This window comes from Schistocerca cancellata, chromosome 9 (assembly GCF_023864275.1).
Source record: "Schistocerca cancellata isolate TAMUIC-IGC-003103 chromosome 9, iqSchCanc2.1, whole genome shotgun sequence".
In the NCBI taxonomy this organism is placed as follows: domain Eukaryota; kingdom Metazoa; phylum Arthropoda; class Insecta; order Orthoptera; family Acrididae; genus Schistocerca; species Schistocerca cancellata.
Window position 1 is genome coordinate 345,795,452 of NC_064634.1, and position 19,266 is coordinate 345,814,717.

Genomic DNA, 19,266 nt, shown 5'->3' on the forward strand with positions numbered 1-19,266 from the left:
GTTTTATTAGAACTGTGTTTCTTGGCTCACAGATTGCTTTCTCAATCAAGAAGTAATTATAAAAGCCAAAATGAGCATTTGCTACACATTTCTTCTCAGAAATGTTGTAAATATGACAACATGGGAAGGGCTACTATAATTTATTCTAGCATTTCAGGAAATACGCTTCAACTCATGAGGTGTTACCAAGACAGCACAAAAATTTACAGTAGTACTTTGCTGAAGTATTACAATGGCCAGAGGAGTTATTGCTTTTTAGTACCCAAACACTTTTTATTATCTGTTTTATACTTATTCAGTAAAATGCACTGGTGAAGTGTGCAATACCCATCTTGTTAAGGCTAGTGGATCTGCTTTTCATGGTCCCTTCTTTGTCCTTGTGTTTTCAGCTACTGTTAGGAAGATTCAATTACAATTAGTGGCCAATGATTTGAATTTAGTGTCGTGTCTCGCTACTACTGTCATCAATGAGTTTTATATTATTTGTCTTACTAGGCTTATTTATTTTGTCTAACACTGTTTCAAATTGCTTTTACTTCGATCTTTATGTGCTGAATTTTTTTACTGCATTTTTTTTTGTTTGATGACTGGCTGAAGAATTTTGCCATGCTTCTTGTGGTGTACTATAAAACATTATCAGAGCTAGTCCTTTGCATTACACAAAGCTCTTCTTTCCTGGATTAATACACTTAGAACCTAGCCTCTCTCTTCACTGTCTATGTAGTTGTCCCTGACATATTGTAAAGGAAAACTGTATTCATAGTGTTGTAAAAATATTTGTAGGAAAGAAAGAAATCTCTCATCTTCTATATTTCCTTGGTAAACTTATTGCCATAGTTCATCCTGTAAATTCTGTCTGGATGATCACATGAAATTTTACTTTTCCCTTTTAGGTAAACCACTGGGTGGGGAAGGATTATCGCTGCTATTTAACCTTAAACAATTTACTATGAGGCTTACATCTGTTTAAAAAAGATTTATTTATTTCAATTTTTTTGCATGGAGTCATCAATATGATGGCTTTTGCAAATGTTAAGTACAGTTACAAACATAAAATGCATTTAGATCTCAGCCTCACAGGTAGTAATTAAACAGTAAATTGATGCTTGTTAAAATACATCACATCTTACACATATTAATACTGCCAATTTTTTTACATTTTTTACAGCTCTTAAACTTAACCATTTAAAATTCATTGAGTGAAGAGAGACACTTTTCAATTAAGAATTCTTTTAGTTTTGATTTGAATTGCTTTTTATTACTGTGTTTCATGGACTTTGGCAGTTTATTATACCATATCAGTCCATTAGTGTATGAGCTCTGGTCTGTCATATTTAATCTTGTTCTTTGTTGGTAGTAATTCTCTTTGGACTTGGTGTTGTGATCATGTATATCACTACATTTAGTTACTTCAGTTTTCTGTGAGATGAAAAAGTAATTAATTTATAAAGATACAAAGAATATATGGAGAAGTACTTGTGTTGTCTGAAAACATAATAGCAAGAGTCTTTATAGCCTAGCCAATGTATAATCCTTAACCCTCTTTTGAAGCAATAATACTCTGTTAAGGTGAACATCTGCAGCACAACCTCGTATTTCTATACAGTAGCTAAGATGGGAATAGATTGTCCCATAATACACAGTTTTAAGTGTGTGGGTGGGCACCATTTTGCACAGTTGGCTAAGAAGATACAGCCCATAACAAATTATTATTATTATTATTATAATTATTATTATTTCTTTCTATTCTCAGACGTTATGTCTGGTCAAAAATGGACAGTGACGCGGACCTTGATCAAGCGTGACTTCCTTTTAACTGTATGGTATATGTTATATTGCATTTAGGAACTTCCGGGTCATTGAACATGTATATTATTATTATTATTATTATTATTATTGACTTTTTTTCTCAGACTTAAGTCTGGTTAAAAATGGAACGTGACGCGGACCTCGGTCAAGCGTGACTTCCTTGTAACTGTATGGTATATGTTATATTGCATTTAGGAACTTTCGGGTAATTGAACATGTATCAATAATTACAGATTTTTGTAGTTGTATATATATGTTTGGATGTAGCTGTATTGCATTGATGTACTGGTGAATATTGTGAGGTATGACTCCTGTAGTTGATAGTATAATTGGGATAATGTCGACTTTATCCTGATGCCACATGTCCTTGACTTCCTCAGCCAGTTGGATGTATTTTTCAATTTTTTCTCCTGTTTTCTTCTGTATATTTGTTGTGTTGGGTATGGATATTTCAATTACTTGTGTTAATTTCTTCTTTTTATTGGTGAGTATGATGTCAGGTTTGTTATGTGGTGTTGTTTTATCTGTTATAATCGTTCTGTTCCAGTATAATTTGTATTCATCATTCTCCAGTACATTTTGTGGTGCATACTTGTATGTGGGAACATGTTGTTTTATTAGTTTATGTTTTATGGCAAGTTGTTGATGTATTATTTTTGCTACATTGTCATGTCTTCTGGGGTATTCTGTATTTGCTAGTATTGTACATCCGCTTGTGATGTGATCTACTGTTTCTATTTGTTGTTTGCAAAGTCTGCATTTATCTGTTGTGGTCTTGGGATCTTTAATAATATGCTTGCTGTAATATCTGGTGTTTATTGTTTGATCCTGTATTGCGATCATGAATCCTTCCGTCTCACTGTATATATTGCCTTTTCTTAGCCATGTGTTGGATGCGTCTTGATCGATGTGTGGCTGTGTTAGATGATACGGGTGCTTGCCGTGTAGTGTTTTCTTTTTCCAATTTACTTTCTTTGTATCTGTTGATGTTATGTGATCTAAAGGGTTGTAGAAGTGGTTATGAAATTGCAATGGTGTAGCTGATGTATTTATATGAGTGATTGCTTTGTGTATTTTGCTAGTTTCTGCTCGTTCTAGAAAGAATTTTCTTAAATTGTCTACCTGTCCATAATGTAGGTTTTTTATATCTATAAATCCCCTTCCACCTTCCTTTCTGCTTAATGTGAATCTTTCTGTTGCTGAATGTATGTGATGTATTCTATATTTGTGGCATTGTGATCGTGTAAGTGTATTGAGTGCTTCTAGGTCTGTGTCACTCCATTTCACTACTCCAAATGAGTAGGTCAATACTGGTATAGCATAAGTATTTATAGCTTTTGTCTTGTTTCTTGCTGTCAATTCTGTTTTCAGTATTTTTGTTAGTCTTTGTCTATATTTTTCTTTTAGTTCTTCTTTAATATTTGTATTATCTATTCCTATTTTTTGTCTGTATCCTAGGTATTTATAGGCATCTGTTTTTTCCATCACTTCTATGCAGTCGCTGTGGTTCTCCAATATGTAATCTTCTTGTTTAGTGTGTTTGCCCTTGACTATGCTATTTTTCTTACATTTGTCTGTTCCAAAAGCCATATTTATATCATTGCTGAATACTTCTGTTATCTTTAGTAATTGGTTGAGTTGTTGATTTGTTGCTGCCAGTAGTTTTAGATCATCCATGTATAGCAAATGTGTGATTTTGTGAGGGTATGTTCCAGTAATATTGTATCCATAATTTGTATTATTTAGCATGTTGGATAGTGGGTTCAGAGCAAGACAGAACCAGAAAGGACTTAATGAGTCTCCTTGGTATATTCCACGCTTAATCTGTATTGGCTGTGATGTGATGTTATCTGAATTTGTTTGGATATTAAGTGTGGTTTTCCAGTTTTTCATTACTGTGTTTAGAAACTGTATCAATTTAGGATCTACTTTGTATATTTCCAATATCTGTAGTAACCATGAGTGGGGTACACTATCAAAGGCTTTTTGGTAATCAATGTATGCGTAGTGTAGGGACCTTTGTTTAGTTTTAGCTTGATATGTTACCTCTGTATCAATTATCAGTTGCTCTTTACATCCTCGTGCTCCTTTGCAGCAGCCTTTTTGTTCTTCATTTATAATTTTGTTCTGTGTTGTATGTGTCATTAATTTCTGTGTGATGACTGAAGTTAATATTTTGTATATTGTTGGTAGGCATGTTATGGGGCGATATTTAGCTGGGTTTGCTGTGTCTGCTTGATCTTTAGGTTTCAGATAGGTTATTCCATGTGCAAGTGTATCAGGGAATGTGTATGGGTCTGCAATGTAACTGTTAAATAACTTAGTTAGATGTGAATGTGTTGAGGTGAACTTCTTTAGCCAGTAATTTGCTATTTTATCATTTCCAGGGGCTTTCCAATTGTGTGTAGAATTAATTGCTCGGGTGACTTCATGTTGCAAAATTATCACTTCAGGCATTTGTGGTATCATCTTGTATGTGTCTGTTTCTGCTTGTATCCACCGTGCATGCCTGTTATGTTGTACCGGGTTTGACCATATGCTGCTCCAGAAGTGTTCCATGTCTGTTATGTTTGGTGGATTGTCTATTTTAATGTGTGTGTTATCCATTGTTTGGTAAAATCTCTTTTGGTTTGTGTTGAATGTTTGGTTTTGTTTCCTTCTATTTTCACTTTTTTTGTATCTTCTAAGTCGTTTGGCCAATGCTTGCAATTTCTGCTTTTTTTCATCTAATTGCTCTATTGCTTCTTGTTGTGAGATTTTACCTAACCTTTTTCGTTTTTTGTCTGATATTTCATTTCTTATAAATTGTGTTAGCTGTCCGATGTCTTTTCTCAGTTTTTCTATTCTGATCTGTAACCTGTGTTGCCATGCTGGTTTTGTGCGTTTCTTATGTGTGTTGGTTTGTTCTGATCTCTGCCTAGTGTGTATATTTAGTGTAGTGAGTGCTCCTATATAAACCAGTAGTTGTAACTCTTCCATAGTTGTGTTTTCATTTATTTTGTTGTGTATGATTGTGTTGATAGTTTTTATTGTTGTTTCGACTTGTGGGTTATTTGGCGGTCTATGCAAGAATGGTCTAATGTCTGTATTTGTGTCTTTGTATTCTATATATGTCAGCTGAAATTTCTCTTCTATATCTAACACGTGTGTCTCTTCGTGTTCTATTTGTGCTTGTTCTGGTGGCTGTGTTAAGATTTTGTTTTCCTCTGATTGTTTAATTGATGCGTGTTGGTCTTTGTTTGTTTGCTCTGGGATGTTTGAGTCCATTACTGTGTTTTCTTCTTCTTCTGATTGCACATTATTTTGTTCCAGTATTTGTTGTACTTGTTGTTTGATGTTTTCTAATTCTGACTGGGGTATCCTGTTATTTTTGATTATTACACGGATCTGATCAGCTAGTCGTTGTTCTGTTAAAAATTTTAATTCCGGGTATCTGGTAATAAATGTTGTGTATACTTGTGATCTGTATCCAGTTGTGTTTGTTCCTAGGTTTGTTGCTTGGTAATAACAGAACATGAGGTGTCGATTAACTTCATCTGACCATCTCATCCTCTGTCTTTGTTTTCCTTCTAGGGTGGTTGCAGGAAGCATATCCTGCAAAACACCTCTATTCGGATTTAAATCATTTTCCAGTTGGCTAGCAGTGTCGTTACCATTGTGGGCGGGCATAGGGTTCAAGCGTCGTCCCCGACCATGACGGCGCTTGTCCGAGGCTTCTTTAGTTCTGTCCTGAACCAAGTAATCACACTAAAAGGGGGGTTAGCCCTATTAGTGGTTTGTTCTTTTCGTCGCCTTTTACGACTGGCAGAACATACCGGAGGCCTATTCTTTTCCCGGGCCTCCACGGGGTTTATTATTATTATAATAAATTATTATTATTATTATTATTATTATTATTATTATTATTATTATTATTATTATTATTATTGTTGTCTTTTTTTCTCAGACCTTAGGTCTGGTTAAAAATGGAAAGTGACGTGGACCTTCATCAAGCGTGACTTCCTTTTAACTGTACGGTATATGTTACATTGTATTTAGGAACTTTCGGGTTATTGAACACGTATCAATAATTACGGAATTCTGTAGTTGTATATACAAGTTTGGATGTAGCTGTATTGCATTGATGTACTGGTGGATATTGTGTGGTATGACTCCTGTAGTTGATAGTATAATTGGTATAATGTTAACTTTATCCTGATGCCACATGTCCTTTACTTCCTCAGCCAGTTGGATGTATTTTTCAATTTTTTCTCCTGTTTTCTTCTATATATTTGTTGTATTGGGTATGGATATTTCGATTAGTTGTGTTAATTTCTTCTTTTTATTGGTGAGTATGATGTCAGGTTTGTTATGTGGTGGTGTTTTATCTGTTATAATGGTTCTGTTCCAGTATAATTTGTATTCATCATTCTCCAGTACATTTTGTGGTGCATACTTGTATGTGGGAACGTGTTGTTTTATTAGTTTATGTTTTATGGCAAGTTGTTGTTGTATTATTTTTGCTACATTGTCATGTCTTCTGGGGTATTCTGTATTTGCTAGTATTGTACATCCACTTGTGATGTGATCTACTGTTTCTATTTGTTGTTTGCAAAGTCTGCATTTATCTGTTATGGTATTGGGATCTTTAATAATATGCTTGCTGTAATATCTGGTGTTTATTGTTTGATCCTGTATTGCAATTATGAATGCTTCCGTCTCACTGTATATATTGCCTTTTGTTAGCCATTTGTTGGATGCGTCTTGATCGATGTGTGGCTGTGTTAGATGATACGGGTGCTTGCCATGTAGTGTTTTCTTTTACCAATTTACTTTCTTCGTATCTGTTGATGTTATGTGATCTAAAGGGTTGTAGAAGTGGTTATGAAATTGCAGTGGTGTAGCCGATGTATTTATATGAGTGATTGCTTTGTGTATTTTGGTAGTTTCTGCTCGTTCCATAAAGAATTTTCTTAAATTGTCTACCTGTCCATAATGCAGGTTTTTTATGTCGATGAATCCCCGTCCTCCTTCCTTTCTGCTTAATGTGTTCTGTTGCTGAATGTATGTGATGTATTCTATATTTGTGGCATTGTGAACGTGTAAGTGTATTGAGTGCTTCTAGGTCTGTGTTACTCCATTTCACTACTCCAAATGAGTAGGTCAATATTGGTATAGCATAAGTATTTATAGCTTTTGTCTTGTTTCTTGCTGTCAATTCTGTTTTCAGTATTTTTGTTAGTCTTTGTCTATATTTTTCTTTTAGTTCTTCTTTAATATTCGTATTATCTATTCCTATTTTTTGTCTGTATCCTAGATATTTATAGGCATCTGTTTTTTCCATCGCTTCTATGGAGTCACTGTGGTTATTCAATATGTAATCTTCTTGTTTAGTGTGTTTTCCCTTGACTATGCTATTTTTCTTACATTTGTCTGTTCCAAAAGCCATATTTATATCACTGCTGAATACTTCTGTTATCTTTAGTAATTGGTTGAGTTATTGATTGGTTGCTGTCAGTAGTTTTAGATCATCCATGTATAGCAAATGTGTGATTTTGTGTTGGTATGTTCCAGTAATATTGTATCCATAATTTGTATTATTTAGCATGTTGGATAGTGGGTTCAGAGCAAGACAGAACCAGAAAGGACTTAATGAGTCTCCTTGGTATATTCCACGCTTAATCTGTATTGGCTGTGATGTGATATTATCTGAATTTGTTTGGATATTAAGTGTGGTTTTCCAGTTTTTCATTACTATGTTTAGGAACTGTATCAATTTAGGATCTACTTTGTATATTTCCAATATCTGTAGTAACCATGAGTGGGGTACACTGTCAAAAGCTTTTTGGTAATCAATGTATGTGTAGTGTAGCGACCTTTGTTTAGTTTTAGCTTGATATGTCACCTCTGCATCTATTATCAGTTGCTCTTTACATCCTCGTGCTCCTTTGCAGCAGCCTTTTCGATCTTCATTTATAATTTTGTTCTGTGTTGTATGTGTCATTAATTTCTGTGTAATGACTGATTTTAATATTTTGTATATTGTTGGTAGGCATGTTATGGGGCGATATTTAGCTGGGTTTGCTGTGTCTGCTTGATCTTTAGGTTTCAGATAGGTTATACCATGTGTAAGTGTATCAGGGAATGTGTATGGGTCTGCAATGTAACTGTTAAATAATTTAGTTAGATGTGAATGTGTTGAGGTGAACTTCTTTAGCCAGAAATTTGCTATTTTATCATTTCCAGGGGCTTTCCAATTGTGCGTAGAATTAATTGCTCGGGTGACCTCATGTTGCAAAATTATCACTTCAGACATTTGTGGTATCATCTTGTATGAGTCTGTTTCTGCTTGTATCCACCATGCATGCCTGTTATGTTGTACCGGGTCTGACCATATGTTGCTCCAGAAGTGTTCCATGTCTGTTATGTTTGGTGGATTGTCTATTTTATTGTGTGTGTTATCTATTGTTTGGTAAAATCCCTTTTGGTTTGTGTTGAATGTTTGGTTTTATTTCCTTCTATTTTCACTTTTTTGTATCTTCTAAGTCATTTGGCCAATGCTTCTAATTTTTCATTTCTTATAAATTGTGTTAGCTGTCCGATGTCTTTTCTCAGTTTTTCTATTCTGATCTGTAGCCTGTATTGCCATGCTGGTTTTGTGGGTTTGTTCTGTGTGTTGGTTGGTTCTGATCTCTGCCTAGTATGTCTAGTGTAGTGAGTGCTCCTATATAAACCAGCAGTTGTAACTCTTCCATAGAAATACATTTATTTTGTTGTGTATGATTGTGTTGATAGTTGTTATTGTTGTTTCGACTTGTGGGTTATTTGGTGGTCTATGCAAGAATGGTCTAATGTCTGTATTTGTGTCTTTGTATTCTATATATGTCAGCTGAAATTTTTGTTCTATATCTAACACATGTGTCACTTCATGTTCTATTTGTGCTTGTTCTGGTGGCTGTCTTAAGATTTTGTTTTTCTCTGATTGTTTAATTGATGAGTGTTTTCTTTGTTTGTTTGCTCTGTGATGTTTGAGTCCATTACTGTATTTTCTTCTTCTTCTTCTTCTTCTTCTTCTGATTGCACATTATTTTGTTCCAGTATTTGTTGTACTTGTTGTTTTATGTTTTGTAATCCTGACTGGGGTATCCTATTATTTTTGATTATTACATGGATCTGATCAGCTAGTCGTCGTTCTGTTAAAAAATTTAATTCTGGGTATCTGATGATAAATGTTGTATATACTTGTGATATGTATCCAGTTGTGTTGGTTCCTAAGTTTGTTGCTTGGTAATAACAGAACATAAGGTGTCGGTTAACTTCATCTGACCATCTCATCCTCTGCCTTTGTTTTCCTTCTAGAGTGGTTGCAGGAAGCATATCTAAAGAAACAGATCTAAAGAAACAAGTTTTGTTACTGTACAACATATACAATAGTATGAAGTCTGACTGTGCCAAATCAGCCTATGTGGAATGCAGGAATGAATACAAAAAAGCCATCCTGCAGGCCAAAAAAACCTACAATGCCAACAGCATACATAATTCCACCAATAAATGCAAAACCGCTTGGAAAGTAATTAACAGTGCTGCCACAGATACTAAAAAAGACAAAATTAATATCCCACCATAAACACTCAATGAGTTTTTTATTAATTCAGTGAAAGAAATAGGAGACGCAATTATCAAACCAGACATTAGTCCATCTGAGTTACTCTCCCAAAATTGGGGTAGACAGTCACTAAATACAAGCATGCTAACCTTCTCCGAAGTAACACCTAGATATGTACAAGGGGTCATAAAACAACTGAAATCATCTGATAGCTTAGATATATATGGCATATCATGCAACCTGCTAAAAAGAGTTGTGTGATTGCATTCTGTACCCTTTAACCCATTGCATAAACAAGTGCTTACTCGAGGGATATTTTCCTGATGAGTTAAAACTGTCTAGGGTTGTCCCAGTATACAAAAAGGGAGATAAAGACTCTCCATCTAGTTACAGGCCTATTTCAATAGTACCCGCATTCTCCAAGGTAATAGAATGCATCATGTACCAACAATTATCATCTCACTTTGAGAATCTAGGAATAATTAATGCTACACAATACGCGTTTAGGAAGAATCTGTCAACCACTGATGCAATCAACATGGTAGTCAGTTACATCCTCAAAGTTTTTGAGAACAAAGGCTTTGCTCAGGTCTCATTCTGTGACCTAAGCAAGGCCTTCGACTGTGTTGAGCACACGCCACTACTAGAGAAACTAGAATTCTACGGCATCAAAGGAAACAGTCTCAGACTATTAAAAGCTTACCTCAACAACCGTAAACAGGTAGTTTGTGTTGGTAAGGAAATGTCAAACATAGAAAATGTTAAAGTAGGTGTGCCTCAGGGATCTGTACTGGAGCCCTTCCTGTTTCTGATAATGATCAATGACCTCCCCTCGTTTATTAGATCCACCACTGTATTGTATGCAGATGATACGACTTTTCTTCATAGCAGTAACAATCTTAATGATCTTAAAACCTGTGCTGAAAATACACTCACTAATGCAGCATATTGGTTCAGAGCAAATGGTTTCCTGCTAAATGAAAATAAAACTCAGCAGATAATCTTCACTCTAAGAGATAAGCCACTATCTGATGACCCTAGTTCTGTTAAATTCCTGGGAGTTTATTTAGACGAAAAGTTATCCTGGGGCCAACATGTAAACTATATTACTATATTAGTAGTAAGCTATCTAGAGTTATTTATTTATTAAGACAACTCAGAAATTGTGTACCCGAGACATACATCAGATCATCTTATTTTGCATTTTTCCAAAGTATAATATCCTATGGCATTATCTTGTGGGGTAACTGTAGTCATATACATGACATCCTATTATTGCAGAAGAAAGCCATTAGGATAATTACAAATTCTTCACATAAGGCTCACTGCAAACCCTTATTTACCAAATAAAATTATGACTGTAATAAACCTCTATATATACAATGTCTTAATCTTTACGAAGAAGAACCTACAAGATGTGAAACGTAGAGAAAATGTACATTGTTACAACACAAGAAGCATCAAACACATATACACGCCTTACCACAGGCTATCAAAATCAATAAATAGCTATGAAGTCACAGGGCACAAACTATTTAATAAGCTGCCACATGCCATACAGGATCTTCCTGAACATACATTCAAAGAAAGACAGCATGAATGGTTTATTGCCCACCCGTTCTATGATATCAATGAATTCTTCAACTGTAAAATGCAGTAATCCAACAGATGACCCACTGTACATTTATTGTAATATAAGCTAAAATATTTCAGTAGTCAATACCTTATCACACTGTATTATAAATTGTAACTTCATTTGACGTTGTCAATTGCTGTAATGGCCTAAAGACAATAAAATATTTATTATTATTATTATTATTATTATCCTGCGAAACACCTATTTGGATTTAAATCATTTTCCGTGTGGCTAGCACTGTCATTACCATTGTGGACGGGCCTAGGGTTCAAGCGTCGTCTCCGACCATGACAGTGCTTGTCCGAGGCTTCATTAGTTCTGTCCTGAACCAACTAATCACACTAAAAGGGGGGTTAGCCCTATTAGTGGTTTGTTCTTTTTGTCGCCTTTTATGACTGGCAGAACATACCAGAGGCCTATTCTTTTCCTGAGCCTCCACAGGGTTTTTTAAAATAATTATTATATATTTTCTCAGACATTATGTCTGGTCAAAAATGGAAAGTGACGCGGACTGTGATCAAGTGTGACTTCCTTTTAACTGTACGGTATATGTTATATTGCATTTAGGAACTTTCGGGTAATTGAAAATGTATCAATAATTACGGATTTCTGTAGCTGTATATATAAGTTTGGATGTAGCTGTATTGTATTGATGTACTGGTGGATATTGTGTGGTATGACTCCTGTAGTTGATAGTATAATTGGTATAATGTCAACTTTATCCTGATGCCACATGTCCTTGACTTCCTCAGCCAGTTGGATGTATTTTTCAATTTTTTCTCCTGTTTTCTTTTGTATATTTGTTGTATTGGGTATGGATATTTCGATTAGTTGTGTTAATTTCTTCTTTTTATTGGTGAGTATGATGTCAGGTTTGTTATGTGGTGGTGTTTTATGTGTTATAATGGTTCTGTTCCAGTATAATTTGTATTCATCATTCTCCAGTACATTTTGTGGTGCATACTTTTATTATGCCACTATGCTGCATACCTCATTTATACATGAGTGGCGTGAGCTGCCAGTTGTAAATATTAGCATCTGGGATTTATTTACATTGCCTTTTAATCCTTGTGCATGAAAATATGAACTTAATTCTAGTATCTCAGTAATTGCTGAGAATTTCAGTTCCTCACAGTCTTTACCAAGAAATAAAACTGAGGTGTCATAAGCATAATTTACAATGTGTGAGTTAATGGGGTTTGCAACATCATTAATATATGCTAAAAAGATGAAAGGTCCAAGAATTGAGCCTTGAGGGACTCAATGTGTCACTGTTTCACTTGTGGATTTCAAGGTTAGGGTCTTATTGTCAATAGGATGTGTAATTTTGGTACACTGTTACCGATTCACCAGAGAGGTTGATAGAAGTTTCATTGACGTATCACTGATATTATACGCTTGCAGTTTTCTTACGAGAAGGTCATGGTTTACTGAGTCAAAAGCTTTGCTCAGGTCAAGAAATATTCCGGCTGTGCTGGATACCCCATTCTCTACTGCTATATACTTCATGGAGGAAATTGCTAACAGCAGTGGCCATGCTTAGGTCTTTCCTAAACCCATGCTTCGATTTGGTAATCATTTTGTGTCTTGAGAAAAATGATGTGAGTTGTGATAGGATAACTGTTTCTGCCATTTGGGATCCGTGTGCAACGTGTGCTAGAGTCCCTCGGTGTGGAGTCTGTACAACCCCAAATCCTGGGTTTTAACCGCCTGCCACCCTGGTTACTGAAGAGGCCCGGGATGATTTTAGATTTATTGCAGTACAAGAGAGATTGCACTCCTGCCACTGTTTTTAATGCAGCATTTTCTGCCATTTTATCTGAGCACAATGACTATGTTGCTGTTTTTACGGATGGATCGAAACAAGGGGATTCCGTTGGTTGCTCAGTTGTTTTTCCAGATCGTGTCCTCAAGGTCCGACTGCCTCAGACTTTTACTGTCTTTGATGCAGAATTGTCTGTGATCTTGCAGGCACTGGAGCAGATGAGGCTTTCTTCCTCTCCTAAATTTCTTGTCTGTTCCGATTCACTCAGTGCCCTTCACTCATTGCAACGTTTGTATCTGGCAGACAAAATAGTCCAGACCATCCAGGATGCCTTCCTCTGACTACAGCGACTGGGGAAGGTTGTAGCTTTCTGCTGGGTTCCGGGGCATGTCGGCATTGCTGGGAATGAAAGGGCAGATCTCGCAGCCAAGGAGGTGTGTCTCAAACTACAAGTATCTCAGTGTGCTATCCCTTGCACGCAATCACCTCGCTCTTGAGCTCATGAGTCATGCATCAGTGGGAGGATGAGTAGCTGGAAGTGACTGACAATAAGCTCCGTATAGTCAAGCCCACAACGCGTGTGTGGTGTACTTCCTTTCAGCCCCATCGACGGGATGAGATTCTCCTCACGCGGCTTCGAATAGGCCACAGCCCTACGACGCACGGCTTCCTGCTTCGGTGGGTGGACCCTTCAATGTGTGGTGCTTGTGATGTTCAGGTCACTGTGCGCCACATTTTATGGATTGAGTTTTATTTTCTGACCAGTGGGCTGCGGCTGACTTGCCAGCGGACCTGCCATCTCTTTTAGGCAACACTCGGATGAATGTGGTTAAAGTTTTAAAGTTCTGTGCCATGTCAAACGTTTTTACAAAGGTTTTAGGGAGAGGATTTTAATTTGCTCACTGTGTGACAAGCTCGCCCATATTTTATGTAAGTGGCCAGCCAATGACAATTTTGTGTGGCATTCTTGTTGCTATGTTTTCCCTTTCCTTTGGTTTTACTTTCTTATGTAGTATTTTCCTTCTTTTCCTGCTTTCTTTGAGTGTGTTTTTCAGTTTTATTAGGTCTCTCCACATTCGTTCCTTTTAATGTGTGTCAGGGTGCTGATGACCTCGAAGTTGAGCGCCCATAAGCCCCAACACACCACCACCACCAAATATTTTGCTGAAGGTAGGGATTATTAATATCAGTCTATAATTTGAAACTACTACTTTACTTCCCTTCTTATGGATTGGCTGAATTACACTTATTTCTAAGGCATTTGGGTATATGTTTTCATTAATACTACAGTTGATAAGATAGATACGGGGTTTAGTTATTTCATTGGCACATTTCTTTAACACCACACTTGAGATAGCATTCCATCCAGAGATTAATGCTTGTCCTTTAGCTTTTGCATTCTGTTAAATATTTCCTGTTGATTCACCATTCACCTCAATAAATTCAAGTTCTATACCATCTGTGACATCATTTGGTGTGCCAGCCTTTAGATCTATAATAGGGGCTGGTTGGTCAAAAGGAGAGAGAAAATGCTTATTGAATAAATTACATACCACTTTAGGATCTTTCACTAGATGGCACTCGTGTCTAATGGTAACTGATTCACCCTGTCCATTGTTGGTGGCTTTATGATGTTTATTGATTAGTCTCCAGGATGCCTTACCATGTTGGCTGAACGCTCTATAGCATCATTATTTGTTTCCTCAAGTGTAAAAGGTCTGTCGTAAGTTTTTTGGCTTGATTGTACATTTCCTTAAATATATGTAGCTTGGTTTCCTTATATAAACAGTCGAGATCATATATATTCTGCCTTAACTTAATCAGCATAGGTGTAAGTTTCACCCTAGTATCACTTTCAAGACGAGAGTTGGTTCATACTCTGCTTACTTCTTTGAGAGGGCAACAGCAGTCTAAATGCTTAAGCACTGCCCTATAATTTCTTCCAATTTGTTTTCTGACCCTTTAGTTTGGTAAATAGCATCCCATTTCTCCCCTGCTAACTTAGTTTTAAAGGTGCTGATGTTGGTGCTATTCAGGATCTGCTTCTTCTCAGTTATCGTAGTTGCTGTTGGTACAGCAAATCTTAAGTATTCTAACACCTGACAATAGTGATCTGAGTAATGAAAATCAACACTTTGAGAGTTAACACTGTCTTTTACATTTTTATTGACTATTACATAATCTATCTTACTGGAAGCTTGACTCTGTTACTCTAGTGTCAGAGTTCACTATATTTGTGAGATTGTATAAGTTTAATGTATCTGTTATTTTCAACTGTGTTATACTACAGGAGTTTGCATCAATATTTAAGTCTCCAACTATACTAAGGTCAGTGTGGCCCTTTTTGTCTAATTGCCCTGTTAAGTCTATCAAGATAGCACAACACATCTGTATTCGGTGGGTGGTACATACCAATAACTTTATGTTCAGCTAACCTGCTTGAATGAGTGTTTATGTGGACCACAACACTAGCCATTTCAATTGTTCCTTCTTTGCAGTATTGTTCAACAAATGAGATTTTTTTCAATGGAAGATGTTCATTTACAAATACAATGTTGCCACCCTATCCCCTTTGTGCTGTTGCCTACAGTAACTATCTGCTAACACATAACCATCTAATTTGTGATAATTTCATTGTCTTTTAGTCCATGTTCTGTAATAACTGACAGGTGTGGTGAGTTCTCATCCACAAATAGTTGCAGCAAATTGAGTTCATTCCTAAGATACTGTACATTTACATGCATTATCCTAAAGGGCACTTATATTTTATAACGCTTTGTGACATGGTATTCTGAATCAGTTGAATTATTACCCAAGTTGGGGGTTGTTTGGAGGAAAGAGACCAAACAGTGAGGTCATCAGTCTCATCAGATTAGGGAAGGATGGGGAAGGAAGTCAACCGTGCCCTTTCAAAGGAAACATCCTGGCATTTGCCTGGAGAGATTTAGGGAAATAACAGAAATCCTAAATCAGGATGACCAGAAATTGGATTGAACTGTCATCCTCTCAAATGCGAGTCCAGTGTGCTAACCACTGTGCCACCTCACTCGGTATTACACAAGTCTAACACTGCACTGTAATGAGAATTTACTCACTCCCAAGACAGTTTCTTCGGCATTTGGACAGGGTTTCTTTCCAATCCAAAGCATTTAGTTCAGTAAAATCGTGTTGCTTGAAACTGAGCCTAAAAAAACTTTTTCATTATAATCTAAGATGATTGGGTCTGTGGTTTTATGCATCTCCTTACAAAGTTCCATTATCTGGTTCACTAACTTCAGCTTTCCATTTCTGTTTAAGTGAAGTCTGTGCCTGGTATGTTCTTCACATTTCAGTTTGTTATATCTAGCAAGCACATATGATTCAGTTTTTTACATAGTTTCTGCAGTTCTAAATTATGGTGCTCAATTTCTGTATTAACACATGATCACTGTGGGAGATAATGTCACACTGGTAGGTTTATTATGGTAACATTCATGTTGTATAGTTTTGGCAATAACTTCCTGTAAACTGCAAGTGCTGACTTGCTCTCGTTTTTGTAATCATCATTGGTGCCACCAATGAATACAATGTGGTTGTCTTTTTCAGATTGTTTGTTTCTGATAAATTCTGAACTACAGTACTTAATGGGTTTAACTTCTGTGAATACAGAATAATCATTGTGTAAAGCTTCATGAAGGGGAGCTAAGAGGCCTTTTCTGTGGCTGTATGTATAGAGTAATAACTTTTTTGTGCTTCCAGGTATTAGATTTTTTTGTTTCATCCTTTATCGGAGATGTGTTAAATTTACTTTTGCTTACACTATTCACTGTTGCGCTGGCCGAGTCTAGTGCTGAAAACTTATTCAATGTAACTGGCACACTGTTTCTAGTGCTTTGTTTTTGTTTTTCACTTTCTTGATGGTCTATGTGTTCTATTTTTCATACTATAAAATTGTTTTTCTACTGAGACTGATGCAACACTGCACAGACCTACCGGCACTGTCTTTTTCTTGAATTTAGAAATAAAGTATCAACCATTGTTGCACTGCTGCTTCTGAAGACCTTAACTTGCCCAATTTTAATAGGTGTTTGAATTTAGCTTGTAGTTAAATTGCAGATGAAGTTCTACTTCTCACAGGACTAACGCTAAGAAATAGCTTATAAGTTTGAAAATTCAGTTTGTATAAAACTGAATCATTGAGGAATGTATTTCTTTTTAATTTTAGAAAACTACTGCACGTTTCATGAAACTTTATTTTTTATCAGACTGTATCTTTACAGATGCTAAGTATTCATGTACACACTGCCTACACAGTTCCTTCACTACTGAGTACAGAGGGTTCCTCTCATCTAAAGGATGATTTCTCTTGGAAAGGAGATGGAAAAGGATGGCAACCTTTCGCACTGTGATGTGCTGCCCAGGAGGAAATGCACTGGGACAAGCCATTTATAGGAAGTGGACTCTCACAGAATTTTATCTTCAGGCTGGCAGTTGCTGGCATCCATCTCAGCATCAAACGATACTTCATACTTTGGTTCATAGACAAGTAGGATATGCTTTACAATACAACCAACTGTGAATCAGATAAGTGATGAGAATAATGAGATGGCACCTAAGTCTATGGCTGTTTTGTTTTACACAGGTAACATTCACACAGAATTAGTTGTTTCTGAAGAAACATGGTATAAAGTGTGTTTTTGGACAATCATTTAAAATCAAGGACTTTTTAGGGTAGTGGTTAACCATCTTTTTGGTTTGTGTAAGGAGGGTGTCTCCCACTTTCTCTGCAATTGTAGCATGTCTTGCACCACTCATACCGTTAGGACCATGGAGGATAATTGTACAGGACAATAGCAATATACTCAATTACAATAGCCCAATCAAGCTTTCACTGCATAACATTACCTTGGTACTAGCCATTCTATGAAATTTTGGCATGCACTTCCAATTATTAGAATAGTGTTATTAAGAAAACTGTCGGTATTAAATCTGCAAGTGACCTTTTAGACAGTCACACACAGTTATACCTAAATTCTGATTGGAATCCTGCTCAATCTCTTGTTAAACAAGAGGACAGAATCAGTGCTATTTGCTCACCTATGGTTGGCTAATTTTCACTATTTATCTTGTCTGACATTGGTTGTCTGTCACCTCTTTGTTTCTATTATTGGACAACCCCACACATTGTGTGTTTAAACTGGCATGCACAGCAATGTCTCGTTGCATATGTGCCTCAATAATGCACCTAATTAAATAATTGGAGGTTGTCAAGGCATCTTATAAGTTATTTGAACATTCAATATATTGTGAGAAGCTCAAGTTTTACTTCATTACTCTTAATTAATTGACATTAGTTCATAAAAGAGTGAATAACGGTAGTATCAAAGTCTTTGTTCTCTTGCCAAAATACTCACACTGCCTGACAGATAAAATGTAACTTCTATCATTCGATATAAGAATTATTATTTAGAACCTAGTACCAAAAGTAGTTCACAAGAATTAAATAACTATTTATTTAACCAAACAAAATAGCTTAAATTGTTATATAAAGTCACATTTGCGGGCATATTTATATACAAGTTATGGTAAATAGTGCGTAAACTGACCTGCTCCATATCATTTCAATATTTTACAAGCCATCCAGGGAACTAATTCACTTAATTTGAACTAAATGAAACAGATGGAAAGCAGAATAATGAAACAAATATCAAACATACATGAAAGACTTGTTTTCCTATGAATAGCTTAATTTTAATTAAATGCTACTCATAACATTACTTGTGTTAAGAAGAAAATCAAATTGATTTGTTTTATCTGTCTCAACTATGTTACAGCAGTCTGAAAGATAGTAGGAACCAAGTAGAGAGAAAAGTTTTCTTTCATAACAACAGAAAGTTGCACAGTTTTTTTCCTATTATATTCATTCTTTAGATTGCAGAAACAATAATAATGTGAAAGAAAAATAGTCAGACTTGTGAAGGAATGCTTACAGGTTGTAGTGGATGATAAGAATAATTCTTCAGCCAATCCATTCTCTTATCTGGTGCCATTTCTCGTTCTGGGCCATAGGCGTGAAAGCGCTCCAGCCCATCAGAGTCTCGGCTGTCCAGAAATGTTGCATTTATTGCCACCATGCAGCGACCTAAAATTATTATTATTATTATTATTATTATTATTATTATTGACTTTTTTTTCCTCAGACTTAAGTCTGGTTAAAAATGGAACGTGACGCGGACCTCGGTCAAGCGTGACTTCCTTGTAACTGTATGGTATATGTTATATTGCATTTAGGAACTTTCGGGTAATTGAACATGTATCAATGATTACAGATTTTTGTAGTTGTATATATATGTTTGGATGTAGCTGTATTGCATTGATGTACTGGTGAATATTGTGAGGTATGACTCCTGTAGTTGATATTATAATTGGGATAATGTCGACTTTATCCTGATGCCACATGTCCTTGACTTCCTCAGCTAGTTGGATGTATTT

At 36.0% G+C, this 19,266-nt stretch overlaps 1 protein-coding gene across 3 annotated transcripts in view; it reads right to left on the reverse strand.

Annotated features, from left to right (window-relative positions):
- LOC126101170 (glycoprotein-N-acetylgalactosamine 3-beta-galactosyltransferase 1-like) overlaps positions 1–19,266 on the reverse strand; it is a 177,540-nt gene that overhangs the window by 10,548 nt on the left and 147,726 nt on the right. For all 3 annotated transcript variants that reach the window (XM_049911868.1, XM_049911867.1, XM_049911869.1), the window contains one exon: positions 18,765–18,916. In XM_049911868.1, the coding sequence (XP_049767825.1) occupies positions 18,765–18,916 (152 nt within the window). The remainder of the gene's footprint in view (positions 1–18,764; positions 18,917–19,266) is intronic.